General features: G+C 62.6%; 1 protein-coding gene across 1 annotated transcript in view; it reads left to right on the top strand.

The window, feature by feature from the left end:
• Positions 1-24,487, top strand: part of PTPRF (protein tyrosine phosphatase receptor type F) — a 79,412-nt gene that overhangs the window by 38,079 nt on the left and 16,846 nt on the right. The window contains exons 16-35 of the mRNA XM_044674830.1: positions 2,112-2,305; positions 5,750-5,867; positions 5,986-6,564; positions 7,328-7,425; positions 8,994-9,247; positions 9,327-9,420; positions 9,603-9,815; positions 11,301-11,455; positions 13,590-13,705; positions 15,695-15,792; positions 16,153-16,276; positions 16,389-16,564; positions 17,029-17,148; positions 17,233-17,387; positions 20,446-20,731; positions 21,164-21,342; positions 21,618-21,744; positions 22,069-22,194; positions 24,092-24,246; positions 24,326-24,461. Of these exons, the coding sequence (XP_044530765.1) occupies positions 2,112-2,305; positions 5,750-5,867; positions 5,986-6,564; positions 7,328-7,425; positions 8,994-9,247; positions 9,327-9,420; positions 9,603-9,815; positions 11,301-11,455; positions 13,590-13,705; positions 15,695-15,792; positions 16,153-16,276; positions 16,389-16,564; positions 17,029-17,148; positions 17,233-17,387; positions 20,446-20,731; positions 21,164-21,342; positions 21,618-21,744; positions 22,069-22,194; positions 24,092-24,246; positions 24,326-24,461 (3,503 nt within the window). The remainder of the gene's footprint in view (positions 1-2,111; positions 2,306-5,749; positions 5,868-5,985; positions 6,565-7,327; positions 7,426-8,993; positions 9,248-9,326; positions 9,421-9,602; positions 9,816-11,300; positions 11,456-13,589; positions 13,706-15,694; positions 15,793-16,152; positions 16,277-16,388; positions 16,565-17,028; positions 17,149-17,232; positions 17,388-20,445; positions 20,732-21,163; positions 21,343-21,617; positions 21,745-22,068; positions 22,195-24,091; positions 24,247-24,325; positions 24,462-24,487) is intronic.

The raw sequence follows: 24,487 nt of genomic DNA, 5'->3' as shown, positions 1-24,487 counted from the left end.
GCCTTTTATCTCTGTATCCCACTTCTGGCCCTAGTGCTCTCCTCACCTTCCTCAGGGCAGTTGCCCTCTTCACTTGTGCCCCCTCCCTCCATTCTTGCTGCTCTCCTCCTCCCTCTCAGACTGCTCCAGCTCATGCCCTCCCTTGCCTCTCAAAGCTGCATTTCCAGCTGCCTGCTGGTCCATAAATCTTTGAGGGCTTGTAAGAACACGTCCGCCATCCTGCTCCGTCAATCCTGCCTGTTCTTGATGCTGGCTTCTCAAGCTCAGTGAGTCCCAGGCCGGAGCTGCCTCTCCTTCCTAAGCCCTCTGGGGTCTCTGCCTGGCCTGTCCCCCTTTTCCTGGGTTTTTGTGAACAAGCCAGGGTGTCACTTGGAGCATGCCTGTGGGCAGCAGCCTGCGCTCTGCTGGTTGTGAGGCCTGGGCTGTTGAAGGCAGGAAGCATGAGTCCTCACTGAGGAGTCCAAGGACCTGGGTTCAGATCCCACCTAGAGGCTTACTTAGTTTCTCTGAGCCTCAGTTTCCTCATGTGCAAAATGAGGTGGTTGGACTCACTCACCTCTTGATATTCCAGTTTTCCTAAAGCTGTGCCTCCAAGTCCTTCTCTTCCCCAAACCTGTTTCTGCCTCTGTAAAATGAGCTTCTGAGGCCCTCCCAGCTCTCAAGGAACCCGCACAAGTGGGGTGCCTCCCAGCGGGGTAGGGGAGGTCCCCCCCAAGGGCATCACTGGCCAGAGAAAAGAAGGGGGGAGGGTCCCCAGAGGCGTCCTTGTCATCCATAGCCTGGGCTGGAATCCTCTCCAGGTAAAGCTCACCTGGAGCATTCTTAGAGGAATGAAAAGGCTTTGCTCTTGGGCACAAAAAGCCAACTTTCCAACTAATATATGGGAAGGAAGGTGCCTGCCCTGGGCAGAGATTATCTCATTTGTTCCTCAGGACAACCTGGGAGGCAGGTGTTGTTATTGTCCCATTTTACAGATGGGGAAACAGAGGCAGGCAGGGGAAGTAACTTACCCAGGGTCACAATGCCAGTAAGTGTCTAGGGCAAGATTGGAACTTGGGTCTTCTTGACTCCAGATCCCCTCCAGTGAAGCTGTCTTGGTTAGGCAGCATGCTATCTGAAGAAGATCTGGGGGTATTAGTGGACTGTAAGCTCAGTATCAGTTATCAGTCATCAGAAATCTCCTGGGATTGTGGGCTCCATGAAGGGGCCGTAACCTCAAGCAGTAAGGAGGTGACCGAGGGCACTGCTGGGCTCCACTGTGTCCAGATGGACTCAGCCTCATGCTAAGAGCCTCCCGTGCACTCCTAGGGTCTCCAAGCCCCAGTTTCCTGGGCCCAAGGATCTGAGGGTCCCCAAGCCTTGTTCTGCTTGGCCCCAGGGGGTGGAACTTCAGGGGAACAGCACGGGGGTGGGGGGCAGACCAGCCAAGCACCGTCCGGGGTGGAAGTGCCCGGGGGGTGGGAGCAGAGGTTCTGAGCAGTACTCCAAGGGCCAGGCAGGGCTGAGGATACATGAGGGGTCATTCACCAATAGGATCCCAGAAACTGGGGAGCCATGGAGGCTTCCTGAGCAGGGGAAGGACAGTCTAGGGGCTGGAGGAGGGCCCAGCCTGGGTGTAACTAGAGAAGGTGGTGAATGAGAGGAAGGCTGAGGACGTGAGAAGCCTGAGGTTCGGCCTGAAGGGGAACCGGACTGAAGCAGAGGATTCGGTCTTGGGACCTTTAGGGAGAACGTGGTTCCTCCAGCGTGTCACCCAGTGGTTTCTGCCACGTCCATCCCCAAGCCCGCAGCAGCCAGCGGGGTCAGGCCAGCAGCGAGCGCTCGCTAAGCCCCGCTGTGTGCCTGGTGCTGTGCCGGGCGCTAAGGGCTCAGGCTTGACCGTCCCTGCCCTGGGCCCGGGCATGCGGGCTGGCCGTGGGCTCTGGCTTTGAGCCGGAGGAGCCTCGGGGAAGGGCCTGGGCGAGGAGGGCCTTCAGGCAGGCTCTCCGTCGGCGCTCACGGGGTCAGCGGGCCCAGCCTGTAAAGGGCCCCGAGTCCTCCGCGGCCGAGCCGAGCCAGGACGCCCGGGAGCCCAGCCTGGCCCTGACCTCCCTGCTCCCCTCTGCCCCCAGTGCCCAGCGCACCCCCGAGGAAGGTGGAGGTGGAGTCCGTGAACTCGACCGCCGTGCACGTGTCCTGGAAGCTGCCCGTGTCCAGCAAACAGCACGGCCAGATCCGCGGCTACCAGGTCACCTACGTGCGGCTGGAGAACAACGAGCCCCGTGGGCAGCCGGTCATCAAGGACGTGATGCTCGCTGAAGCCCAGGTACCAGGCCGGCTGGGGCCGGGGGGGGGGGGGGTCGATGGGCACAGAAGGCTCTGGTGAGCGAGCGGGCACTGAGCCCAGCAGCCTCTGAGGCCAGGAGCTGGGCTGGGGCAGAGGCTCCACCCCTGGAGGCCCGCGGGCCCCCCGTCTGCCCCCTCGGCCATCTCCATCAGCCAGACCCAGGAGCCCATGTGTGCAGAGGCCCCGCTCCCTGCCGTCCCTCCCCAGGCTCTCGCTGACCCTGGCCGCTCCGTCTTGTTCTTCTCGTGCTCCCCACTGCCCGCTCCCACTCTGGGCAGCCTCGGCTCCCCGACAGCTGAGAACGGGAGCCTCAGAGGGTCAGTGGTCCGGCCCAGAGCAGCCCCCCAGGCTCAGGGCCCTCCCAGAGAGAGGGAGGCTTGTGGGGGCGGATGGAAGGAGCACATCCTCTTAGTGGGACAAGCTGAGGGCTCACTGAGCACCCCAATTCCCTGCACAGACCCCCAGGCGACACTGCTTGGGGTGAGCTCGTGTCCGTGGGCAGACCCTGCCCCCTTGGAGCTAGCAGAGACCTGTGAGGCCCCGAGAAGGCTGCCCTTGCTGGGAGCTGCCTGCTGACCCCTGGACAGCCGAGGCCCCTCTGAGATAGCTCTGACTGTGGGGTGTGTCCTGAGATCAGGCCCCCGTCTTTGGGCAGAGCAGAACAAAGCCTGTCCTGAATGTCTCGCTTCCCAGGCCTACCTCATCTGGCTCCCCGTCCCCATCTGGCCTTAGAAGAGCGATCTGTGCCCCCCGCAGCCCTCGCCTTTCCGGCGGAGTTGGACTGGGGCTCCTGTCCATCCTTCGCTGTTCTTTGGGGTCCTGCTCCTGTTGGCTGGGTCCCGTATTCCTCCTCTTCTCTGGCCACTCTCGCTTTCCTTCTAGGCCTGCAGGGCTCAGCGTCCCCCATCGGCCTTCTCTTCCCAAGCTAACCATCTTCCCTGGTGGCTGATGGGAACTAAGAGGTCCAAGTACCCCTGTTCCCAGGCCCCCCCGACCGAGAGGGCCTCCCACGTTCCAGGGCCATCCCTGGCATGGCCGTCGGTGCCTGCCTGTCCTCCTCCTCACGCTTCTGGCCTCCCCAGCCTGGGCACTCGGGGAGCCCGCCTCCCCTGGGCCCCAGAAGCCTCCTTCCTCCTTTCTCTGATGGCTTCTCTAGGAGCCCCTCAGCGCCCCCCTCTCTCTTTGGCTGTGCCCGCTCTCGCCGCTCACCCACCACTGACAGCCCACAGGCCAGTGGCCCGTGGAGGTGGCACCAGAAACGGAGCTGGCAGAGTCCAACAGGGCCTCCGAGGGATGCCCCGGGGCGGGGGGCAGCTGTCTGGGAAGGGGCATCTCAAGGACGCCCATCCTGGGCTTCCCCCCCACCCCCACGCAGCCAGAGCATCCCCATCTGCCCGGCTCGGCCGAGGCCAGAGGCCGTTTGGAGGGAAGCATATGGCGGTGCTGGGCAGCCAGATGGGAGCCTCTGAGGCTGGCCCCAGAAGGCGGGTGATCTGGGCTCCCCTTTTGTCAGTCGTGCCCTGAACCCTGCCGGGCCCCGTGACACAGAGAAGGGCAGGACGTCACAGGACATCCCACCCCCCTTACTCGCCAGAGCACCCATCTGCTCGCACGCCTCTAGTGATGGGGAGCTCCCTACCTTTTGAGCAGCCCTTGTGGCTAGGAAGTCTGCCGGGGCCACCAAGGACAGCTCTGGCCTCTCCTTCCTGTGCTGAGAAGGAGTTTTCTTGCCCTCTTGAAGCCCTTCACAATCTGCTTCCCCAAAAACCAGGACAGGCCTGCAGGGGAGCCGGGGGCCTGGCCTGCGCCCAGCAGTCCTCCGTCCTGTTCACACTTGCTTGTCCGGCCGGGCTCTGGCGAATGGGCAGCCCCTCGTTTCCCTTGGCCAGAGCTGCTGTCTTTGGTTTCTTGGGGCCTGGACTAAAGCGGCTGTCCCTGGTGGGGCTGGCCAGAGCGGCCTGAGCTCCCAGGGCTCGTCGGGGCCTTCAGGGCTTCCCCACACTGGCTCAGTGTGCCAGTCCGGCTGCCCCTAGATGGGGCATCTCTTTGCTAGGGTTTCCTCCCTCGCTCCTTACCTCTGCCCGTGGAACCCGGCCCACCCCCACCGTCCACATTGTGGCCATCCCAGGCCTGCCCATAACCTGTGGCTCCTCGACCTGGAGGGACCTCTTCTGCTCTGTCCGTGCCTCCCTGCTGTGTGCGGGGGGCACAGTAGGCTGGTGAGCTCAGAAGCCAGGATGCCCAGGGCCGGCCCGCCCTCCCTGGCACTCCCTCTGCGGTCCCCCGAGAGTCCCCATCAGACCTAGTTCTCCCTCACCAGTGTGTGTCTCCCTCTCTCTCTCTCCCTCCCGTGGTCAGTGGCGGCCAGAGGAGTCAGAGGACTATGTAAGTAAAGGCATGAGTGGCTACTCCTCCCTGGGGAAGGTGTGCTCCGGGGGGGCAGGCCAAGGAGACCCAGGGCTGTCAAGACCCCTTGCCCACATCTGCCTGGCGAGTGGCTGGCGAGAGCCACTTCCGAGGTCCCTGAGCCCCAAAGAGCCTTTGGGTGGAGGCCAAACTCCCCGCCCCATTCCCAGACTTCATTGGCCTGGCGCCGGGCCTGAGGGACCCAGGACGCAGCCGCCATAAGCCCCGGAGCTGGGAAAGGTTGGTCACAGCCCTGAGTCTGGGTCCTGAAGAGACCGTCCCCGTCCCCGTGGTTGGTGGCGTGGTGTGTGGTGTGGTGTGTGGCATGTGTCTGGCATAGAGGCCGGCGCCCTGGCTTCCTCAGCGGATCAGGGTGGGGGTCTCTGGATGCTCTCTCTGGTGGGCTCTGGGGGAAATGGGGTCCGTTTGGGTACCTGTCACTCGCCCTCCCTCCCCTCCTGGATCTCGGGTCCTTGGGCTTCGGTGGTGGTGGTAGGAGGCCACTGGAGGGGCAGGCCTGACCTCAGGACCCTAGGGGCCCTCTCGTCCAGCCTTGACTGGACAGAAGAGGGAGCAGGGGCTTGCGCAGGGCCACTCAGCTGCCCTCCTGGGCTCGAGCCTGTCGTAAACCCGCCGATGCTGCTAGCAAACCGTGTGCCCTTCTCTGGGCCCATTTCTTCCTCTGCAGAGGGAAGGGCGGAGAGGAGACGGCCCCTCGGGTCCCATCTTGCTTGGGGCTTTCCCCCTCTTTGGAAGGGGAAACTGAGGCTCAGGGAGGGTGGAGCAGACCTTCAAGGCCTCCTCCTGGGAGCTGCCCTGCTCTTGCCTTGGCCTCCGGGCCGGGCCCCTTAATTCCCCGGCACAAAGGAGGCCCCTGACTCTTTGTTTGAGGGCCAAACTGTTGCCACATGGGCCCAGGCAGGCCAGCCCCGGGCCTCCGGATCACGCGCGCCCCAAAGGGCCGCCCGGCCGCCCGGCCTTCCCAGATCCCCGCCAGACCCTCCTTTCACTCCCCAGGAGACCACCATCGGAGGCCTGACCCCGGAAACCACGTACTCCATCACCGTGGCTGCCTACACGACCAAAGGGGACGGGGCCCGGAGCAAGCCCAGGATCGTCACCACCACGGGGGCAGGTGAGCCCGGGCCGGGGCCAGCGTCCAGTGGGGGGGCGGGGGCTGTCCGCCGAGCCCCGGGCCAGAGCGCGCGCCGGTGGGGCGGCTCACGGCGGCGGCGGGGGGCCCTCTCGTTCAGTCCCAGGCCGGCCTACCATGATGGTCAGCGCCACCGCCATGAACACCGCCCTCATCCAGTGGCACCCGCCCAAGGACGTGCCGGGCGAGCTGCTGGGCTACCGGCTGCAATACCGGCGCACGGACGAGGAGAGGCCCACGGCGGTGGCCTTCGGCCCGGAGGACCACCACTTCACCGTGACCGGCCTGCACAAGGGCGCCACGTACGTCTTCCGCCTGGCGGCCAAGAACCGGGCCGGGCCCGGCGAGGCGTCCGAGAAGGAAGTGAGCACCCCCGAAGACGCGCCCAGCGGCTTCCCCCAGAACCTGCAGGTGGTGGGGCTGACCACGTCCACCACGGAGCTGCAGTGGGACCCTCCCGTGCTGGCCGAGCGCAACGGCCGCATCACCAACTACACCGTGGTCTACCGCGACATCAACAGCCAGCGGGAGCTGCAGGCCTCCACCGGGGGCACCCGCCTCGGCCTGGGCGGCCTCCTGCCCGACACCACGTACGACATCAAGGTCCGCGCCCACACCAGCCGGGGCCCGGGGCCGCTCAGCCCCAGCATCCAGTCGCGGACCATGCCCGTGGAGCAAGGTGTGTGCGCCAGGCCCGTGCCAGCCGCAGGGAGGGCGGGCGCCAGGTGGGAGGCCTTCTGGTGTGGCATTCGAGGCCCTTCGCCGTCCGGTGTCGCCCTCCTTGGCGACCTCGTCTCCTGTCGCTCCTGTATTCTCCGCTCCAGCCGGGCTCTTCTCTGTCCTCGGTGTGCTCTTGGCTCTCCGGCCTCCACGACTGTGCTCAGGCCATTTCCTTGGTCGGGATTGTCCTCGTTTCACCTCACCTTCTGAATCCCCTTTGTGGTCTGTCTCCTCCAGGAAGGCCTCCCTGACGCCCTGGCCTTCTCAGAACCCTCTGTCTAAGTGGTCAGAGAGTGTTAGCTCCCCCAGGACAGGGGCCCTTTCTCCCCTCGAGCACACTGGAGAGACTTAAATGTTTGGTCAAGAAAGGATTTCTTCAGGAAATGTCCCAGTGACTTCTGGGGGCGGGTTTTAATGCCCTCCTGACAATGGTCCTCTGGCCTCTGCTGGTGGTGGCCCTCTGGCCTCCAGTGACTGGCCCTCCGGCCTCTGGTGGCGGTGGCCCTCTGGCCTCTGACCTCCAGTTGTGGTGGCCATGTTCCTCTAACCCCAGCGGCGGCCTTCAGTTGCCTTTGCCCGGTGGCTGCTGGCGCCGTCAGCTTAGAGGCTGATCCCAGCTACCTGTTGCCGTGGGGCTCACCCCCCTGCCGCTGCGGCCCCCCAGGAGCCCCTCCCTCGCAGACAGAAAGCCCCCCGTAACCTGCGTCGATTTTAAATTTCAGTGTTCGCCAAGAACTTTCGGGTCAATGCTGTAATGAAGACATCAGTGCTGCTTAGCTGGGAAGTCCCCGACTCCTACAAGTCCTCAGTGCCATTCAAGGTACGCGAGGGGGTGGGGCTTCCAGGAGGAGGTGGTGCCCCCTGGACATGGAGCCTGTCCTAGACATGGGGGATGGCCTGCCTCGATGCACCAGGGGCAGGAACACCTGGGAAAGCAGGTAGACAGGGAGCTGGCCGTCAGCTCTGTAAGGCCCTGAATGCCTGGATGAGGAGTGAGTTTTGATCCCGGACCCCCGAGGGGAGACGTGGACAGGCCTGTGCTTGAGGGCAGCCTCCCTAGAGAGGGAGCGGAGCACGGCCCGCACAGGGCGGACGTGGGGATCCCCCCAGTGGCTACGGCAATAGTTCAGACCTATCTGGGGAATATCAAGATGGAATTGGCAAGACTTTCTGATGCGGGAGAAGGAAGAATTGTGCTCACCAGCTCTCAGGGCTCAGACATATTGGGTCCAACCAGAACCTGACCGGGAAGGCCCTTTGCAGCACCCCTGACCCGTAGGCATGCAGCCTTCGCTCAGAGACTCCCCAGGATGGGGAGCTCATTACCTCTCAGGGAGGCCATTCCACTTTGGTTTTGCTCTCTGGAGCCCAAGAGAGTAATGTGAAGTACCGCCTGCCGGACCACACGCTTCTCTTCTAGTCCTCAGCTTTTTGTCCTGGCTTCCATCTGCTGGTCTGCTGGGGTTTTCTTGGCAGAGATGCTGAAGTGGTTTTCCATTTCCTTCTCCAGCTCATTTGACAGATGAGGAAAATGAGGCAACCAGAGTTAAGTGACTTGCCCAGGGCCACACAGCTAGTCAGTGTCTGCAGCTAGATTTGAACTCAGGATGAGGAGTCTTCCTGACTCCAGGCCCAGCGCTCTATGCATTGGGCCACCTTAGCTGCCCGTTTCAAATTGCATGTGTTTATGAGACCGTGGATTTAACTCCTGGCCCCCCGTCAGGTGTCACACCTGCGGTTGCGGTGTCTGGGCTTCTTCTTCTCTTTCCTTCCCCGAGGCTCTTCTCTCTGGTATCTGGCATGAGGGATGCCCACAGGCAGGTTCTCCCTTGCCCCGGCCTTCCCAGGCTGGTCATCTTGAAGCCTCTTTCCAGGTCTAAATTCTCTGGCCCCAGAAGAAGCCTCCTCGAGGCTACTTCTTAGAGGCAGTCCTCCCCCGTCCTCGGGTTGATTCCTGAGGATGGGGTCTCAGTGGTGGACACAGCAAGAGGACTTGGCCGGCCTTGAGCAGGGGCCGGGGCTGGCACTGGAGAGGAGGGGAGAGTCGGGGCTCAGCGTCCCCTGCTGCTGACATCCCGCCGCTGACCTCAGGGGGGGCCAGTCAGGCCTAAGTTCAAAGGAGGACCCTTCGACGTCCCCATCCCTGCCGGCTGTAGAGAGCTTGGCGTAGCCCCACCACTGGTGCCAGGCAGGCCTCCCTGCCCCCTAAGGGCACAGGGCACCACAGAGGTCCTGGCAGTGGGCTTGGGCTGCCCCACTCACTGGCCCAGAGCCTTGGGGTGGCTGCGGCCAGGCTTTGAGGGTGGCATTGAGCCCAGATCCCTGTGGGGCAGAGCCAGGGAGCCCCTTTGGGTGAGCCAGCCACGAGGAGGGCCTCTCGCCCCACAGATCCTCTACAATGGGCAGAGCGTGGAGGTGGACGGTCACTCCATGAAGAAGCTGATCCGGGATCTGCAGCCAAATACCGAGTACTCGTTCGTGCTCATGAGCCGGGGCAGCAGCGCCGGCGGCCTCCAGCACCTGGTGTCCATCCGCACGGCCCCGGATCTCCTCCTGCAGAAGCCCCTGCCTCTGGCCAAGTACATGGAGGACGGCCGCTTCACCCTCACGCTGCCCCGCGTGGAGACCAAGTCTGCCATCAGGTGAGTGTCCCGTCCCCGCGCTGCTCCCCGGCACTCTCGGAAGTCACCCGGGTGACCCCCGGCTCCCTGCCTCTCCCAGGTGGTTCTACATCGTGGTGGTGCCCATCGACCGCCTGGCCGGCGGCCCCCTCAGCCCCCGCTGGCAGACTCCGGACGAGTTAGAACTCGACCAGGTAGGACCGAGGCCTCCGCCTCTTGGAGGGGACGGCCTTGGGCTTGGGGCGGAAGGCAGGGCCCTCAGGGGCCCCCTCTGAGCCTGGCCCTGCCTCCTGGGGCCAAGGTCTCAGGGCTTCCTGGGTTGTTGGAGGGGACCCAGGGGCCTGGCATCCTCCCAAGCCCCGTGCCTTGCCCCCAGCTGCTGGAGGCCATCGGTCAGGGTGGCGCAGCGGCCCGGCGCCGGCGGCAAGTAGAGCGGCTGAAGCCCTACGTCGCAGCTCGGGTGGATGAACTGCCCGAGACCTTCACCCTTGGAGACAAGAAGAACTACAATGGCTTCTACAACCGGCCTCTGTCCCCCGACCTCAGCTACCACTGCTTCGTGCTGGCCGCGCTGGAGGCGGGTGACACGGTGAGCATGTGCAAGCAAGAGGTCAGCTCGGGGCCGTGGTCCGGCCGGAGGAGGGCCGGAGCGGGACGGGGAGCCTCAGGGATGACACTCGAGAAAGGCCGCTCATCTCCTCTGATACCCTCGGCAGCGGCTCAGGGTCTGCCAGGAGGGCTCCCGACAGCCCAAGAGCATCACAGACATTTTTATTTTTACTCGCCCGCTGGGTGGCAGAGCGTGAGCTGGAGGGGCTCTGCGGGGCCCCCACCACAAGGCCCTGCCCGTGCCCTTCCTGCCTCCCCGGCTGGGGTTCAGTATCTGGCAGCCCGGCAGCCTTTCCCATGGCTTCTGAATGGGGAGGACCTCAGGCCACGTGGCCAGCTTCGCCGGGCTCTGTCCAAGGTCCCGTGTGGAGTCTGAGAGCCGGGCCGCTTGGACGGCCCTCGCCGCTGGGAAGTTTGTTGCAGCCCTGAGCCTCCTCGTGCCCCTCTTGTTCCTGGTTCTGCCCCAGGAACCAAGCCCAGCCCTCCAGAGGGCAGCTGTCACGGCCTCCCTTCCAGGAGGGCCGAGGCCCCCTTCTTTCCTGATCCTCGTATGGCACAAGCGCCGGCCTTGTGCCCAGCACTACACGTAGGTGCCGGCTGAGATCCGAGCAGGACCAAGGACGGAGGGGACGTCCCTCTCCTTGTGTACTCGGCCCCTGCCCACGTTCGCAGGGGTGACGAGCTCTTGTGGAGGCCACCGTCTAGTGAGGCCTAAGATGTGGTCGCTGCGTCCGGGCATCTGTATCCCCCATCCAGAACCAGTCTGGGGGGCCTCCAAGAAGTCCAAGAGATCCGGGTTAGGGGTAGCTAGGCAAAGGAGAGGGACATCCCTGGGCAGAAGTGGGGAAGCCAGCCTTCTGCCGGGGCTGTGCCTGGAATCATGTATAGAGAGGGAAGGGGCCGTGGGAGTGACGGCCAGAAGCCTATTGGCTTGGGGTCGGCCCTTTGCTGCCATCTCCTTCCTCCTTGTCCTTCCCACCTTCCCAGCATCAGAGCATCTGCCTGCCAAGTCCACGTTCCCCTCAGCCCCCTCGTGGCAGCCCCTTGGGCCTGACCTGGCTCTTTCCACCTCCTCCCCACTCGTGTCCCTGCCTAGTGGTTCCTCCTCCCCGGTGTCTCCATGGTTCCTCTCTGGTCTCCAGCCGCCTCCCTGCACCTTCCTGACGTCTTTGCCAGCCCCCTCTCTGCCTCAGTCTGCCACCAGACTGCCTCCTTCATGCCTCCAGCCACGCTCCCCCACAGCTCACAGACCTTCCATGGCCCCCCTGGAACCCCTCTCTCTGCCTGGCCAGCCTCCTCCTTCCTACCCACCCCTGCCCTGCATCCCCATCCTCTTGGCTCGGGCTCAGTCATGCTGAGGCTTGAGATCACGCCACGGCCTCCCTTCCTCCAAGAGCCCCCCGATAACCCTCATGTCCCTCCTGACCACCCCCTGACGGCCGTGCTTCCCGCCATGTGTCCCCAGAGGCAGTATGCGGCCAGCCCCTACTCCGACGAGATCCTCGTGGAAGTGTCCTCGGCCAAGCAGCAGGACGAGCCTGAGATGCTGTGGGTCATGGGCCCCGTGCTGGCCGTCATCCTCATCATCCTCATCGTCATCGCCATCCTCCTCTTTAAGAGGTGAGCGTGGGGGGGGGGTGCCGGCGGGGCTGTGCCCATCCCGACTCTTCCACGCTGGGCTCTCCCTGCAGAGCCGTGCGCCGGCCCGAGGGGAGGAGGACGAGCTGTCGCAGGGGCCTTCCCTCAGGGCGTCCGTGTCATTCTGTCCACATGTGTGTCTCCATGCGTGTGCACCTCTGTGTATTTGGGAGCTCGTGTTTCAGTGCTTACTGCCAGGGCCCCCCAGGTGGGAGGGGCTGACACCCCAGGAAAGGGACGCCCGCCCTGCTCCCCGAGGGGTGTCACGCATGTCCCGTGGGGCCCCGGGCTCTGTGGTAACACTGACCGCTCCTCTCTTCTGTCCTTGCTTGTCTCTGGATCTAGTAAACAAGAAAGGTAGGAACCCGTTTTGTCTTCTTGCCCTGCAAGACCCCCTGCCTTGAGCCACCAGAACTCAGACCCCTGCTCTGCGCGCCCGGCTTCCCTCGCTAATTCACACCCCGCAGGCCGCAGCCTTTCTTCCTGGGCCCTCGCTGGCCCCGGCCACATGGCCCAGCAGAGCTTCCCTCTTCATTACTGGCTGCCTGTCTGTCTCTCTCTGTGTCTGTCTGTCTGTTGCTCTCGCACTCGCTCTCTCTCTTTCTCCCTCTCCCTCCCTCTTCCCCCCCCCCTTCTCTCTCACTCTCTCTCGCTCGCTCTCTGTCTTTTGCTCTGTATCTGTCTTGCTCTGTGTCTGTCTCTGTCTGTCTGTCTCTCTCATGCACACACTCTCTTACACACTTCTGCGTTGTCCTCGGGGGCCCAGCAAAGATGTGCTTTGTGACCAAGGCCCCGAAGGCCTCTGCCTGGTCCAGAAGAGCCTCATTTCTCAAACCCTGACCCATTCCTGGGCATCTGGAAGTAAAGGTCCCCCAGGCAGCATGTCCTCCCCAGAGGGAGCAGGGGCTCAGCCTAGGAGTTAGGCAGCTGGAAACTGGTCCGTGCTGTCCCCCTTACTGACTCGTTGAGCCTCAGTTTCCCCATCTGTGACGTGGAGATGGGCAGACAGGACAGGAACCCCGAGACACGACTCCAGTCAGCATGGAGCGAGCTTCGACTGTGCTCTGAGCCCTTTGCCGTCCTAGCACCTGAGTGGGAAGGAGGCCAGAGCTGCCCTTGGGCCAGCGGCTAGTCTGGAGCCCGTGAGCTGCCGGCACAACAGTGATGGGGGAGGGGGTCTGAGGAAATCGGGGAGGCCCCTGAGATGAGCTTTAAAGGATGGCAAAGGTGGAATTAGGTAAGGGACAGAAGCCCGTCTGGTAGTGCCTGGCTACCAGGACGGAGGCTGGACGAGGGGAGGCAGGCAGCATGGGGTCAGGCAGGACGGCAGCAGGCTTGGGGGCCTCGAAGGCCGGCAGGGGCGTTTGGCCTTTGTCTCGCTGTAGACAGTAGGGAGCTACGGAAGGTCCAGTCAGACGTGTGATTCAGGAGTCACCTGTGGCCCAATGGAGGACAGGCCGGAGCGGGGAGAGGCAGGCACAGCCCCTGTAGCTACTGCGGTAGTCCAGGCTCGAGGGGGTGACGGTCTGCATCAGGAGAGGAGGCCTTGGCAACAGTTCAAATGTGGGGGTGAAGGAGGGAGCCCCCAGGACGGCCCCCGGCTCCAGAGCCTGGGGACAGCCGGGAAGCCACCTGGGGGCAGGACGCAGACGCCCATTTCAGGAGAACCAGAAGCTGCAGCCCCAGAGGCGGAGCCCAGCAGCTTCAGAGAGGCCAGAGAAGGACCGGGCAGAGGCCATGGCAGGGGGAGAGGCGGCCAACTCCGGGGCTTGGCGGGGAGGCCAGGGGAGCGGGCCCGGCGGCCCCCACGCCGCAGCCCCCCTGGCCAGGCTCTGCTCACCTCCTGATGTCCCAGCCCGCCCAGACAGGGTCCTGCGGGTGCCCAGCATGGCTCCGTGCTCCGGCCGGGCTCTCTAGCCGCTGCCCAGGGAGGAGGGGGCTGAAGGCAGGCCCCATGTGCTCGTCCCCTCGCTGAGCGCGCCTCATCCGCATGCTGTCATGTCGTGTCTTTGGTGCTTGGAGATCCGGCCGGCTCCCCTTGGCTGGGCCCTGGCCCCCTCCCAGAGGACCCCCCCCAGAGGACCCCCTCCCAGAGGACCTTCCTCCACTCTCTTAGGAAAAGGACCAACTCTCCTTCGGCCAAGGACGAGCAGTCGGTGGGGCTGAAGGACTCGCTGCTGGCGCACTCGTCCGACCCCGTGGAGATGCGCCGGCTCAACTACCAGACCCCAGGTAGGAGCCTCATCAGCGGCCGGGGGGCGGGGGAGGCCCGAGCCGGGCTCGGCCTCGACGCTGCCAGGCCTTGTTTAGGCCTTGGGAATCCTGGTGCCTCCGTCCCCGGAAGACGCCCTGTGCCGGGGGGCCTCGGAAGCACGTAGGGAGTGTTACAGCGCGATCGAGTGGGGCCTGATGTCAGAGCTGTCCTCAGCCTGAGGAGAGGTAGTAAGCTTCCTGTCCTTGGATGGCTGCGAGGCCAGGCTGGATGCCCCCCATCAGCCCTGCTGTCTGGGGGATTCTTGGGCAGGTGAGGCTTACCTGATGCCTCTGCGGACCCCGCCTGCTTCCCAAGAAGGCCTGAGCTTAGACGGTCATTGCCAGCCCCTCCCCCATTTACCTCTCCTTCCTGCTTCGGTTCGAGGCCTCCCGTGTGCCCCCGTCTGTGGCCCAGCCTCCCCACCTGTTCTCTCTCCTTCCTGCCCCAGCGCCCAGCCCCGCTGTGCCCCCTCCTTCCTGCTCCCAGGTCTTTGACCCTCCCCGCCCAGAGGGACGAGGCCTCGCGTGTGCCCCCGTTCGCGCCCCGAGTTCTGTCTGTCTTTTCTCCACAGGTTCCAGTGTCCCCAGTTGCCCGAACACCTCAAGTTAGTTTCTGAGCTTCCTGCGTCTGTCTTCCCATGTCTCATCTTCTCTGTGTCCGTCCTTCCGGCCTTGGCTGCCCGCTCCCATCCCCCCTCGGACTTCTTTCTCCTCACCCCGTCTCCTCTCCGTGCCTCTCCCCCGTGGCTGGGGGCTAGCGTGTAGGGCAGGCGGGCAGCTCTGAAATGGGGGTCGGAGCCCCCGGGGTGGGTGTCTGCGGCGAGCGTGTAGCTCTGGCTCCTGCGGGGCCTCTCGGTCGGCTTTGCAGATGGCCCGGGCCCGAGAGGACGGCTGGACGGCCCCGGGGGAGCCTGCTCAGGCCTGACCCCCACCCGGGCGCTCGGATAAGACGGCATTTGCAGCGGGGATGAGTAGAGTCTCACGATGGGCTCAAGACGCAGCTGGAGGCAGCCAGGACCCAAGTTTGAGTTCTGCCTCTGCTCCACCCTGGGCCAGGCTCGTGTGGGGGCGGATTCTGTGACTGCTGTCGGTCCAGCCTCGCTGGGCAGCGGCCAGGCTTGTCTTCATCAGCCCTCCGTAAAGGGAGGGGGCAGACGCCGAGGCCTGCAGGGCACCCTCTGACCCTGCCTTTACGGGCGGAGGAAGCCTCATCTCCCTCCACGGTTCTGACCCAATAGCCCCGCTCGTTAGTGCGTTTTCTCTTCTTAGACGGCCTCGTTTGATCTGGGTCCACTTTACCCACCAGTGAGTGTAAGCGCCCAGGCCTGTTCCTTTTAGTCTGGTGCCAGCCCAGGCCGGGCACGTTCCCTGCCTCTGTGATTGCATTCCGTTGTGAGGTCCGTGCCGGGAACCTCCGGGGCTGCGAGGCCCGGGCTCGGAGGCCAGCCTGGGGCCGAGGTGGTCTCTAGGGCCTCTGCCCCGCCATGCCGGCTCACCCGAGGCACACTGGGGGGCTCACGAGGAGTTTGTGGAACTCTGAATTGGAGAGCTGGCAGGACAACCCCAGATCTGCCGGGCTAGGCCTCCTCGGGGTTGTGCAGGTCAGTTCTGGGAAGTGGAGACTCCCAGGAGCCGGACAGGGCCCAGCTGCCAGACAAGGAGGGCCCGAGGCACGTTCAGCCTCCTTTAGGAGCGGCCTCGGGGACGAGAACTCCCCACAGCCAGGCTGGAGGACCCTCGCAGTCTCTGGGCTCCCCCAGGGCCGGCCCCCCACGGGCACACACGCCTCCCCGTCTTGTCCCCCCTCCTTCCCATTCTCACACGCTCCACCTGTGTCGTCGCATGTGCTGCTGTGCCGTCATCACACTGCCATGTGCTGTTCACTCATGGTCACGTGTGTTCACGTGTATGTGTGTACACGTGCCTTGTGGCCCTTCTCCTGACCGGGCACCCTCCTGTGACCCTTAGGCATGCGGGACCACCCGCCCATCCCCATCACGGACCTGGCCGACAACATCGAGCGGCTCAAGGCCAACGACGGCCTCAAGTTCTCCCAGGAGTACGAGGTGAGGCTCCCCACCAGGGCCAGCCTTCTGGGGGGCCAGGCCGGGGCTCTGCCCTCGGAGGAGAGGCGCCCCACTGACTCCCCCGCCGCCCGCAGATGGCCCCTCACGTCCATCTCTTCCCGCTCCCTGGGCCTCTGGCTTGGCCGGACCTTGGCTCCCCCTTCCCCCATCTCCAGTGAACACCCCAGCATTCGAGGCCTCGTGTTTGCCTCCGTGGGTGCAGCCTGGCCCCCCCCCCCGGCCCCCAGCATTTGTGTCGCGCCTCTTCCTGCCCTCCCCGTAGCCTGGGGCCCCCCCGGGGGGGGGGGCAGGGAGAGGTGACGTCCGGCGGCCGTGCGGCCGCTCCTTCCCCTCCCGCAGTCCATCGACCCCGGACAGCAGTTCACGTGGGAGAACTCCAACTTGGAGGTGAACAAGCCCAAGAACCGCTACGCCAACGTGATCGCCTACGACCACTCTCGGGTCATCCTCACCTCCATCGACGGTGAGCCGGGCCGGGAAGGGGCGCCGGCCGGGCCGGGCCGGGGGGCGGCGGGGGCGGCTCTCACGCTCAGTACTGGCCGAGCCGGGCACCGAGACCTACGTGCGTCCCGCAGGGGTCCCCGGCAGCGACTACATCAACGCCAACTACATCGACGGCTACCGCAAGCAGAACGCCTACATCGCCACGCAGGGGCCACTGCCCGAGACGCTGGGCGACTTCTGGCGCATGGTGTGGGAGCAGCGCACGGCCACCATCGTCATGATGACGCGGCTGGAGGAGAAGTCCCGGGTGAGGCCCGGACCTAGCGGGAGGCCCGCAGCACAGGGTGACAGGCCGGCCGGGAGGCCCAAACCTAGAGGGAGGCCCAAACCTAGTGGGAGGCCCGGACCTGGTGGGGAGGCCGGCCAGGAGACCCGGACCTGGCGGGGAGGCCCAGACCTGGCGGGAGGTTAGAGGTCAAGAAAAGCTGCCTCGAAAAGGAAAAGACTCCTGTGGGAGGGGATGAGCTCCCCATCTCTGGACGTCTCCACGTCACCGTGGCGTGGCAGGGGGGGACGGGTTAGGTCCCCAGCGGGCCGGGCCGTGGAGGCAGGAAGAGGCCGCCCGAGGTGGCTCGTGAACACGGCGAGGTGACGTCAGGCAGGCGGGCACAGGTGTGAGGGCGGAGCGGGCAGCACCTGTGCCAGGCAGGCAGCAAAGGGCCCCCCGGACTTCCCCGCGCTGAGGTCCGGCCCTGCCCGTCCCTGCCGCAGGTGAAGTGTGACCAGTACTGGCCGAGCCGGGGCACCGAGACCTACGGCTTCGTCCAGGTGACGCTGCTGGACACCGTGGAGCTGGCCACCTATACCGTCCGCACCTTCGCCCTCTACAAGGTGCCCGGGGCCGGGGGGTGGCACAGGGGTGCCCGCACGGGCGGCTCGTGCTGACGCCTGACCTGCCCGCGCTTCTCCCGCCAGACCGGCTCCAGTGAGAAGCGAGAGCTTCGCCAGTTCCAGTTCCTGGCCTGGCCTGACCATGGGGTCCCCGAGTACCCAACCCCCACCCTGGCCTTCCTGCGCAGGGTCAAGGCCTGCAACCCCCTGGATGCCGGGCCCATGGTGGTGCACTGCAGGTGAGGCCGCGGGCGAGGGCCGGGCACTGGGCTTCTTTGACTGCCCTCACAGCCTGGCTGTGACGCCCAACAGCCTCGGGCACGGCCTGGTGAGAGGTGGCCCCTCTGGGTTGGACAAAGCCACATCCAGTGAGAGGCTTAGGGCAGCTTGGCTAGAATAGAGTTTGCCTGAAAAAGATCTGGGGATTTGAGTGGACCGCAAGCTCGATGCTACAGACTAGCCGAACCCCTCCGAGGGATGCGGCGGGCGGGCGAAGGGCCAGGAGCGGCCTGAGGAGGGTTAGGCCAGGGAAGAGAAGACTCGGTGTAGGGATGGGCCCGACGCTCAGGGTGAGGGAACTTAGCAACAATGACCTCGGAGGGGCTTCATTAAGTTAATTAACCTAAAGACGAAGGCTTGTCCCCAAATGGAATAAGAGCTGCCGGGGGCCAGTGAGCTCTGAACCCCGGGGCCACCCGCGGCAGGAATGTTCCCCAGAGGGTGCTCGTCCATGTAGGGGGTGACGAGTGTCTCAGAGGTCCCAGCAGGGCACCATGAGACCCCCCCAAGGAACCAGCTCCTCCTTGTAACCAAGGAAACAAGCTGAGCCAACGGGCCCGGGGGGGGGGGGGGCGGGGCCTCATTTGCTGCCACTCGTCGGGTCGTTGCTGGGTTTCTTGTTCTTTCGGTCTCGCTCGCTGTCTGTTCTTATAGGTCTTCCCAGGATCCTCACTATTCTTCTTTTGGCTTCCTAATGGTGCCGTGAGCTTTATTAAGCACCTGCTGTATGCCGGGCCTGCCTACGTGGGGTCTCTGAGCCAGACAGAGGGACACTGGTCTCCTCGGGCCAGGGACTAGCGCCCGGGGCCAGGCACGGGCAGCCTCGGGAAGTAGGATTGAGCCGAGTCTTGAGGGAAGGAAAGCAGGGCATAGTCTGTTAGCTTCCTGTAACCGTTTGTTAAAGGCCCGTCCCGATGGCTACGTCATCTCTTGGTTTTTGTTGCCACAGAGAAAAGGTCACATTGCCATGAATTGTGCGATGTAGACTTTCTTTGTCGTCCACCATCTTGGCATAGTGTGCCCGGCAGCCCACTGACTAGTTACAGGCACCTGAGCAGCTTTTCTTGCATAACTCTCCGTTTTCCGGTGTTGGGGGCAGGGCGCAACTGCACTAACGAGTATTCGTGGGTCTCCTCCTATAACCCTTCCAAAACGGACCGTTTCCACTTCCTTATCATCTTTGCCGATTTGATGAGTGTGAGGTAGAACCTGGAGCTATTTGAACTTGAATTTCCCTTTATTAGTGCTGTGGAGCATTCTTATGTGATGGTTAATTTTTGTAATTCTTCTCAAACTCATGTGTTCACATCCTTTAACCACTTAATCGATTAGGAGAATTCCTCTTGGACTTAGGTACTTGTATCTATTTCCTATATAATTTGGGTATATGACTTTTGTCGATGCTACGGCGTGCCAAGATTTTTCTCATTCATCATTTCCTCTCCTTATTCTATCCATATTGATTTTGTTCACGTAAAACCTTTTAATGCTTTGTATAATTGAAATGGTCTGTTGGCATAACACAATGAAAAAAAGCACTGGATTTAGACTCAGGATTTAGGTTCAAACCCCACTTGCTAGCTTTGCAGTCCTAGGCAAGACACTTAACTTCTCTAGGCCTCAGTTTCCCCATCTGTAAAATAGGATTGGGTTAACAAATCTCCAAAGCTCCTTCCATCCATTTATCTCTGGATTTTTATGATCACCTCTACCTTTGGTTCAGAATTCTTCCCTTGCCATAATTACTGTAAAGCAGGAGGCTACCTGCTTCTTCTTTTCTCTTCATTTTTTAAAGATATGACCTTTTATATTTAATTTCATTTGGAACTCGTAGCATATGGTGTGAGAGGCTGGTCTAAACCAAGTTACCGCCAAACTACTTTCTAGTTTTCCCAGTGGTTCTTGTCAAAAAAGGAAATCCATCCCTTCCAAAGTTGGTGTTTCCTGAATGCTGTATTCCCTAAGCTAGCATAGTACCCGACATGTTTGTTTGGTGGTGTGTTTATTAACCTCTTCCATTGAGATTTCCTTTTCTACTTTATAACCAAATACTTCTACAAATTGATTATTGTAATTTAATTTAAAATCTGTGGCTACGTTCCCTTCAATTCCTCCTTTTCCTCATTGTTTTCTTTAGATTCCTCTCTGTGATTTAGTAATCTCCTAGTTTGTCAATTGATATGGTACCAAAACCTTTTTATTAGGAATGTAGTAGTTGTCAATGTTGGTGTAGCCTAACCTTGGACAGTGGGTTTCCCATTGTTTACCTTCCTTTATTTCTGAAAAAGGCAGCTATTAAGCACCAACTCTGTGCCAGGCTCCTGTCTTAGGTGCTAGACATAAAAACGACAATGAAACAATCCCTGTTGTCAGGGATGTCACTTTCTGCAGGAGGAATTCAGCATGATTCAAACAGATAACTTGGATAGTCAGTCATCAAACAAAACCCCGTGCTAAATGCTCAGAATAATACAGAGGCAGAAAACGGTCCCTGACCTCATGGAGCAGACATTCTAGTGGAGAAGATGACAAGCAAATGAATATGTAGAGACTTCACAAAGGAAAAATAGGAAGCACTAAGCCAGGAAAGGGCTAGAATTAAGAGGAGTTGGAGAAGGCTTCCAGGAAGAGAAGCTCTCTTGGTTGGGATGTAAAAGGAAGCTAAGGAGGTCAGGAGTCAAAGAGAGGAGAGGAGTCTTTCCGGCATGGGGTACAGCCTGAGAAAATGCTGGGAGCCGAGAGATGTGGCTTCTCGTTTGTCCTCTGAGCGGCCAGAACAGCAGCGGAGCCTCGAAGGCTCGTGGCAGACGAGGGCCCAGGCCCTGCTTGTGTGCGGCCGCAGCCCTGGTGGCTCTCCTGGCCGTGCCGTTGAGCTTGCAGCCCATCCAAACCCCCAGATCCTTTTCAGACCTCTGAGTACTGGTAGGGCGTCCTCGCGTTCACCACTTGTTCTGTTCTGGGGCTTCGGAAATGAAGGCTTCCGTCTCACAGCCTGAGCCTCGTGCGTGTGTCCCCTAGTGCTGGCGTGGGCCGGACGGGCTGCTTCATCGTCATAGACGCCATGCTGGAGCGCATGAAGCATGAGAAGACCGTGGACATCTACGGGCACGTGACGTGCATGCGTTCACAGCGCAACTACATGGTACAGACCGAGGACCAGTATGTCTTCATCCACGAGGCCCTCCTGGAAGCGGCCACATGTGGCCACACGGAGGTGCCAGCCCGGAGCCTCTACGCCCACATCCAGAAGCTGGGCCAGGTGCCCCCCGGGGAAAGCGTGACTGCCATGGAGCTGGAGTTCAAGGTGGGTGGAGGGCCGGGGGGGGACAGCGCTGCAAGGGGCCCCGGAGAGCAGCCCCTTCCTCGCTGGGACAGCTGCTGACATTAGAGGTTCTTCCCAGGGTCCGTCCTTGGTGGGCTTCTTTGCAGCTTCTCCCGTGGCTCTTCTGCCCTTGAGGCCTCGTCAGACGAGGCTTCCCCGTCCTTCGTAGGGCAGCCCTGCCGACATTTGATCCCCCTTCTGGGACAGGCCCTTCCCCAGCCCTCCCCGGACACTGGCTCACCATCTTCCTTCCTAAACCCTGCAGCGGCCAAACCTGAGCCCAGGCCTGGGCTCTGAGCGGGGCCGAGCACTGCGGGATGGTCTCCTCCTCCCCCAGGGCCCTGCCTCCATCCCCCCACCAGGACAGGCCTGGGGGGTGGGGGGAGCCCTGCCTGAGCCCTCTCTGTCCCGCAGCTCTTGGCGAGCTCCAAGGCCCACACGTCGCGCTTCATCAGCGCCAACCTTCCCTGCAACAAGTTCAAGAACCGGCTGGTGAACATCATGCCCTACGAGCTGACCCGTGTGTGCCTGCAGCCCATCCGGGGCGTGGAGGGCTCGGACTACATCAACGCCAGCTTCATCGATGGCTACAGGTCAGTGAGCTGGCCTCTGGGGAGGCTCCTCACAGGGGGGAGGGGAGCTGGAGTCAGGCCACAGCAGAACGCCTTGGGGTTCTTGTGGAAGCTGCTGGGCTTACGGAGCCTTGAATGCCAGGATGGAAAAGTTGGATTTCCCCCTCAGAACTCAATAAGGGAGTATCGAGGAGAGAACCAAACAAGACCCTGCTTGGGGTGATTTGGGGGATGGTACAGGGGGACCCACATAGCACCTGGTGTCAGTGGGTGTGAAGCTCCTCTCCTTGCCCCAGGCAACAGAAGGCCTACATCGCCACCCAAGGTCCTCTGGCAGAGAGCACCGAGGACTTCTGGCGGATGCTGTGGGAGCACAATTCCACCATCGTGGTGATGCTGACCAAGCTTCGGGAGATGGGCCGGGTGAGCCTCACGTTCTCTCCTTCTCCTCACTAGACCCTGCCTGGTACCCTGGGCCGCCCTGACCGAGCCCCAGGCCCCATCTCTGCCCCCACCAGGATGCTTGGCTGAGCCCCATCTCTGCCCCCCAGGCCGCCCTGGCTGAGCCCCATCTCTGCCGCCCCCCCCTCAGCATGCCTTGGCTGAGCCCCATCTCTGCCCCCCAGGCTGCCCTGGCTGGGCCCCATCTCTGCCCCCAGGCTGCCCTAGTTGTGCCCCGGACACCGTCTCTGGGGCTGCTCTGGCTGAACCCTGGGCCCTGATTCTTCTCTGCCATCCCTTCCCCAGGAGAAATGCCATCAGTACTGGCCAGCTGAGCGCTCCGCTCGCTATCAGTATTTTGTCGTGGACCCGATGGCCGAGTACAACATGCCCCAGTACATCCTACGAGAGTTCAAGGTCACCGATGCCAGGGTAAATGGCCCCTCTCTTCAGTCCTTCCTCCTGTGGCCCCCTCAGGGCCCCCCCTTTGTGCCGGCTCACCCTTCTTCCTCCCTGGGATCAAGGACTCCTCTGTCCCCTGCTTCTCCTCCAGCTCGGGCCTTCCCTCTCATGAGCATCGTTCCATCCAGATGCATCATCGGGCTCTCCGAAGCCCTCATCTTCCCTCAGCTTGTCATTCAGGGCCTCCAACCTGCCCTTGCCCTCAGCCACTCACAGATGGCCGAGTTAAGTCAGCAAGTTTGTATTTAGCATTTACGTGCCAGATGATGTCCGGGGCTTCCTGCCCTCGGGGAGCTGACACTCCACCAGGGAAGGTGACCTACAAGCCCCTCAGCACAAACAGGCTGGTCTGGATAAACTGGAGAGAATCCCAGAGGGAGGCTCCAGCATTGAAGGCGATCAGGGAAGGCTCCCAGAAAAGGAGAGGCGTTTAGCTGGGACTCGAAGGAAGCCCAGGATCTGGGAGGCAGAGATGAGGAGGGAGGACGAGCACTTCAGGGTCCTGCTCCATGAACTAGAACTCTGAAGTCCTTCCTACCTCCCACCATCCCAGCCTCCAAAACCTGGGCCTCATCCCACTCCCTGGTCCCGCTCTCTTCCCTTCCCAGCCCTGTCACTGGAGTTGACGGGCTCAGCTTCCCTGGTCTTTCTCCTCCTCTCTCAGTCTCTGACCTCCTTGGGCCAGATCCCTACTCAGATCTCACCCCTGGGCCTTCCTGCCTCCACTCACATCCCTCTCCCTCATGCTGAGGTGCTCAGCCCTTGGCTCAGAGCCCTGAGGCCGTTCATGCCAGCTGGGCCCTTTCTTCTCCCCGCGGGTGGCAGGAGAGACGTCACGGAGGCAGAGCCCACAAGCCTGGGCTGGCTACAGGTTGCATATGAGGGAGGGGAAGGTGAGGCTGAGGAGGCTCATGAGGGGAGGATGCTGAGGCTTCGTCCCTTGATCTTTCCTCCTTCCCTCCAGCCTTCTTGCTTTCCCCGTGAGCCTTTGGTCTCATCACCCCCTCTGCCTCCCCGGCCACTCTGGGATGTTCACCCTGTCCCTACAAGGCCCAGGTCTCTCCATCCGTAAAAGCCCGGCGTCCTCTGCAGACGCCATCTCTCTCCTGTGCTCGGCTGCCCTAGAAAAAGCCGTCTGTCCTGGTGCCTCCCCGCCTGCCCCCTGCAGCGGGCCTTCTGACCTCCTCCCTCCCTCCAGTTGCCCAACCCGCAAGCTCTTCTCCGTCGTCCCCTGCTCCTGGGCTCTGCAGCCTTGACGCTGTCCATCCCCCCCTCGTCCTGGGCCTCTCCTCCCCGGCTCTGCTCCTGCCTCTCTGACCCCTCCTCTGTTTGCCGACACGTCGTCCAGGTTGCGCTCCCTCGATGGGTGTCCTCCGGGCTCTCCGTGGGGCCCATTTTTCTCCTTTCTTCCTCTTAAAAAACGCTCCGTGCCTCGTCCGCTCCCAGAATGAAAGTTCTGCCCGTCCTGATGATCCCTCTGTCCATCCAGCCCCGACCTCCTCCCCACCTCCAGGGCTTTGGCACTTGCTGCCTGCTGGACATTCGGGCTGCCTCCGCGGGGCCAGAACTGGACGCCCCCTTTCTCTCCCCGTCTGGCAGGTTCTGGCCTCGTTTCCCCAGCTCTGAGCCAGGCGTGCTGCGGGCCGGCGGGAGATGCTGTGGGGCTGGATTGGGCTGCCCGGAGCATGCCAGGCAGAGCAGGGGCAGGGAAGTGGGCCTGGGCTCGGGCCCTGCTCTGCCCCCCCCCTGCCCGGCATCACCCCTGAGCCTCTGTTTCCTCTTCTCTCGGTGACGGGGGTGAGGGGGTGGGCAGGTGGCTGGAGCCTGGGAGGGGAGGCCTCGGTCACAGCCCCCGCCTCGCCCCCAGGACGGCCAGTCGAGGACCATCCGCCAGTTCCAGTTCACGGACTGGCCCGAGCAGGGGGTGCCCAAGACCGGGGAGGGCTTCATCGACTTCATCGGGCAGGTGCACAAGACCAAGGAGCAGTTTGGGCAGGACGGGCCCATCACGGTGCACTGCAGGTGGGCCCTGGGAGGGGAGGGGGGCCGGGGGGGCACAGGCGGGGGCGGCACCCCCTGAGCCCCGGCCGCTCCCTTGCAGCGCCGGAGTGGGCCGCACGGGCGTCTTCATCACGCTGAGCATCGTGCTGGAGCGCATGCGCTACGAGGGCGTGGTGGACATGTTCCAGACCGTGAAGACTCTGCGCACACAGAGACCCGCCATGGTGCAGACCGAGGTACTGGGGGGAGCCAGGGGGGGCAC

This window comes from Gracilinanus agilis, chromosome 4, assembly GCF_016433145.1.
Source record: "Gracilinanus agilis isolate LMUSP501 chromosome 4, AgileGrace, whole genome shotgun sequence".
NCBI lineage: Eukaryota > Metazoa > Chordata > Mammalia > Didelphimorphia > Didelphidae > Gracilinanus > Gracilinanus agilis.
The sequence above is the reverse complement of the archived record's forward strand: the minus strand, read 5'-3'. Positions and strand labels throughout refer to the sequence as shown.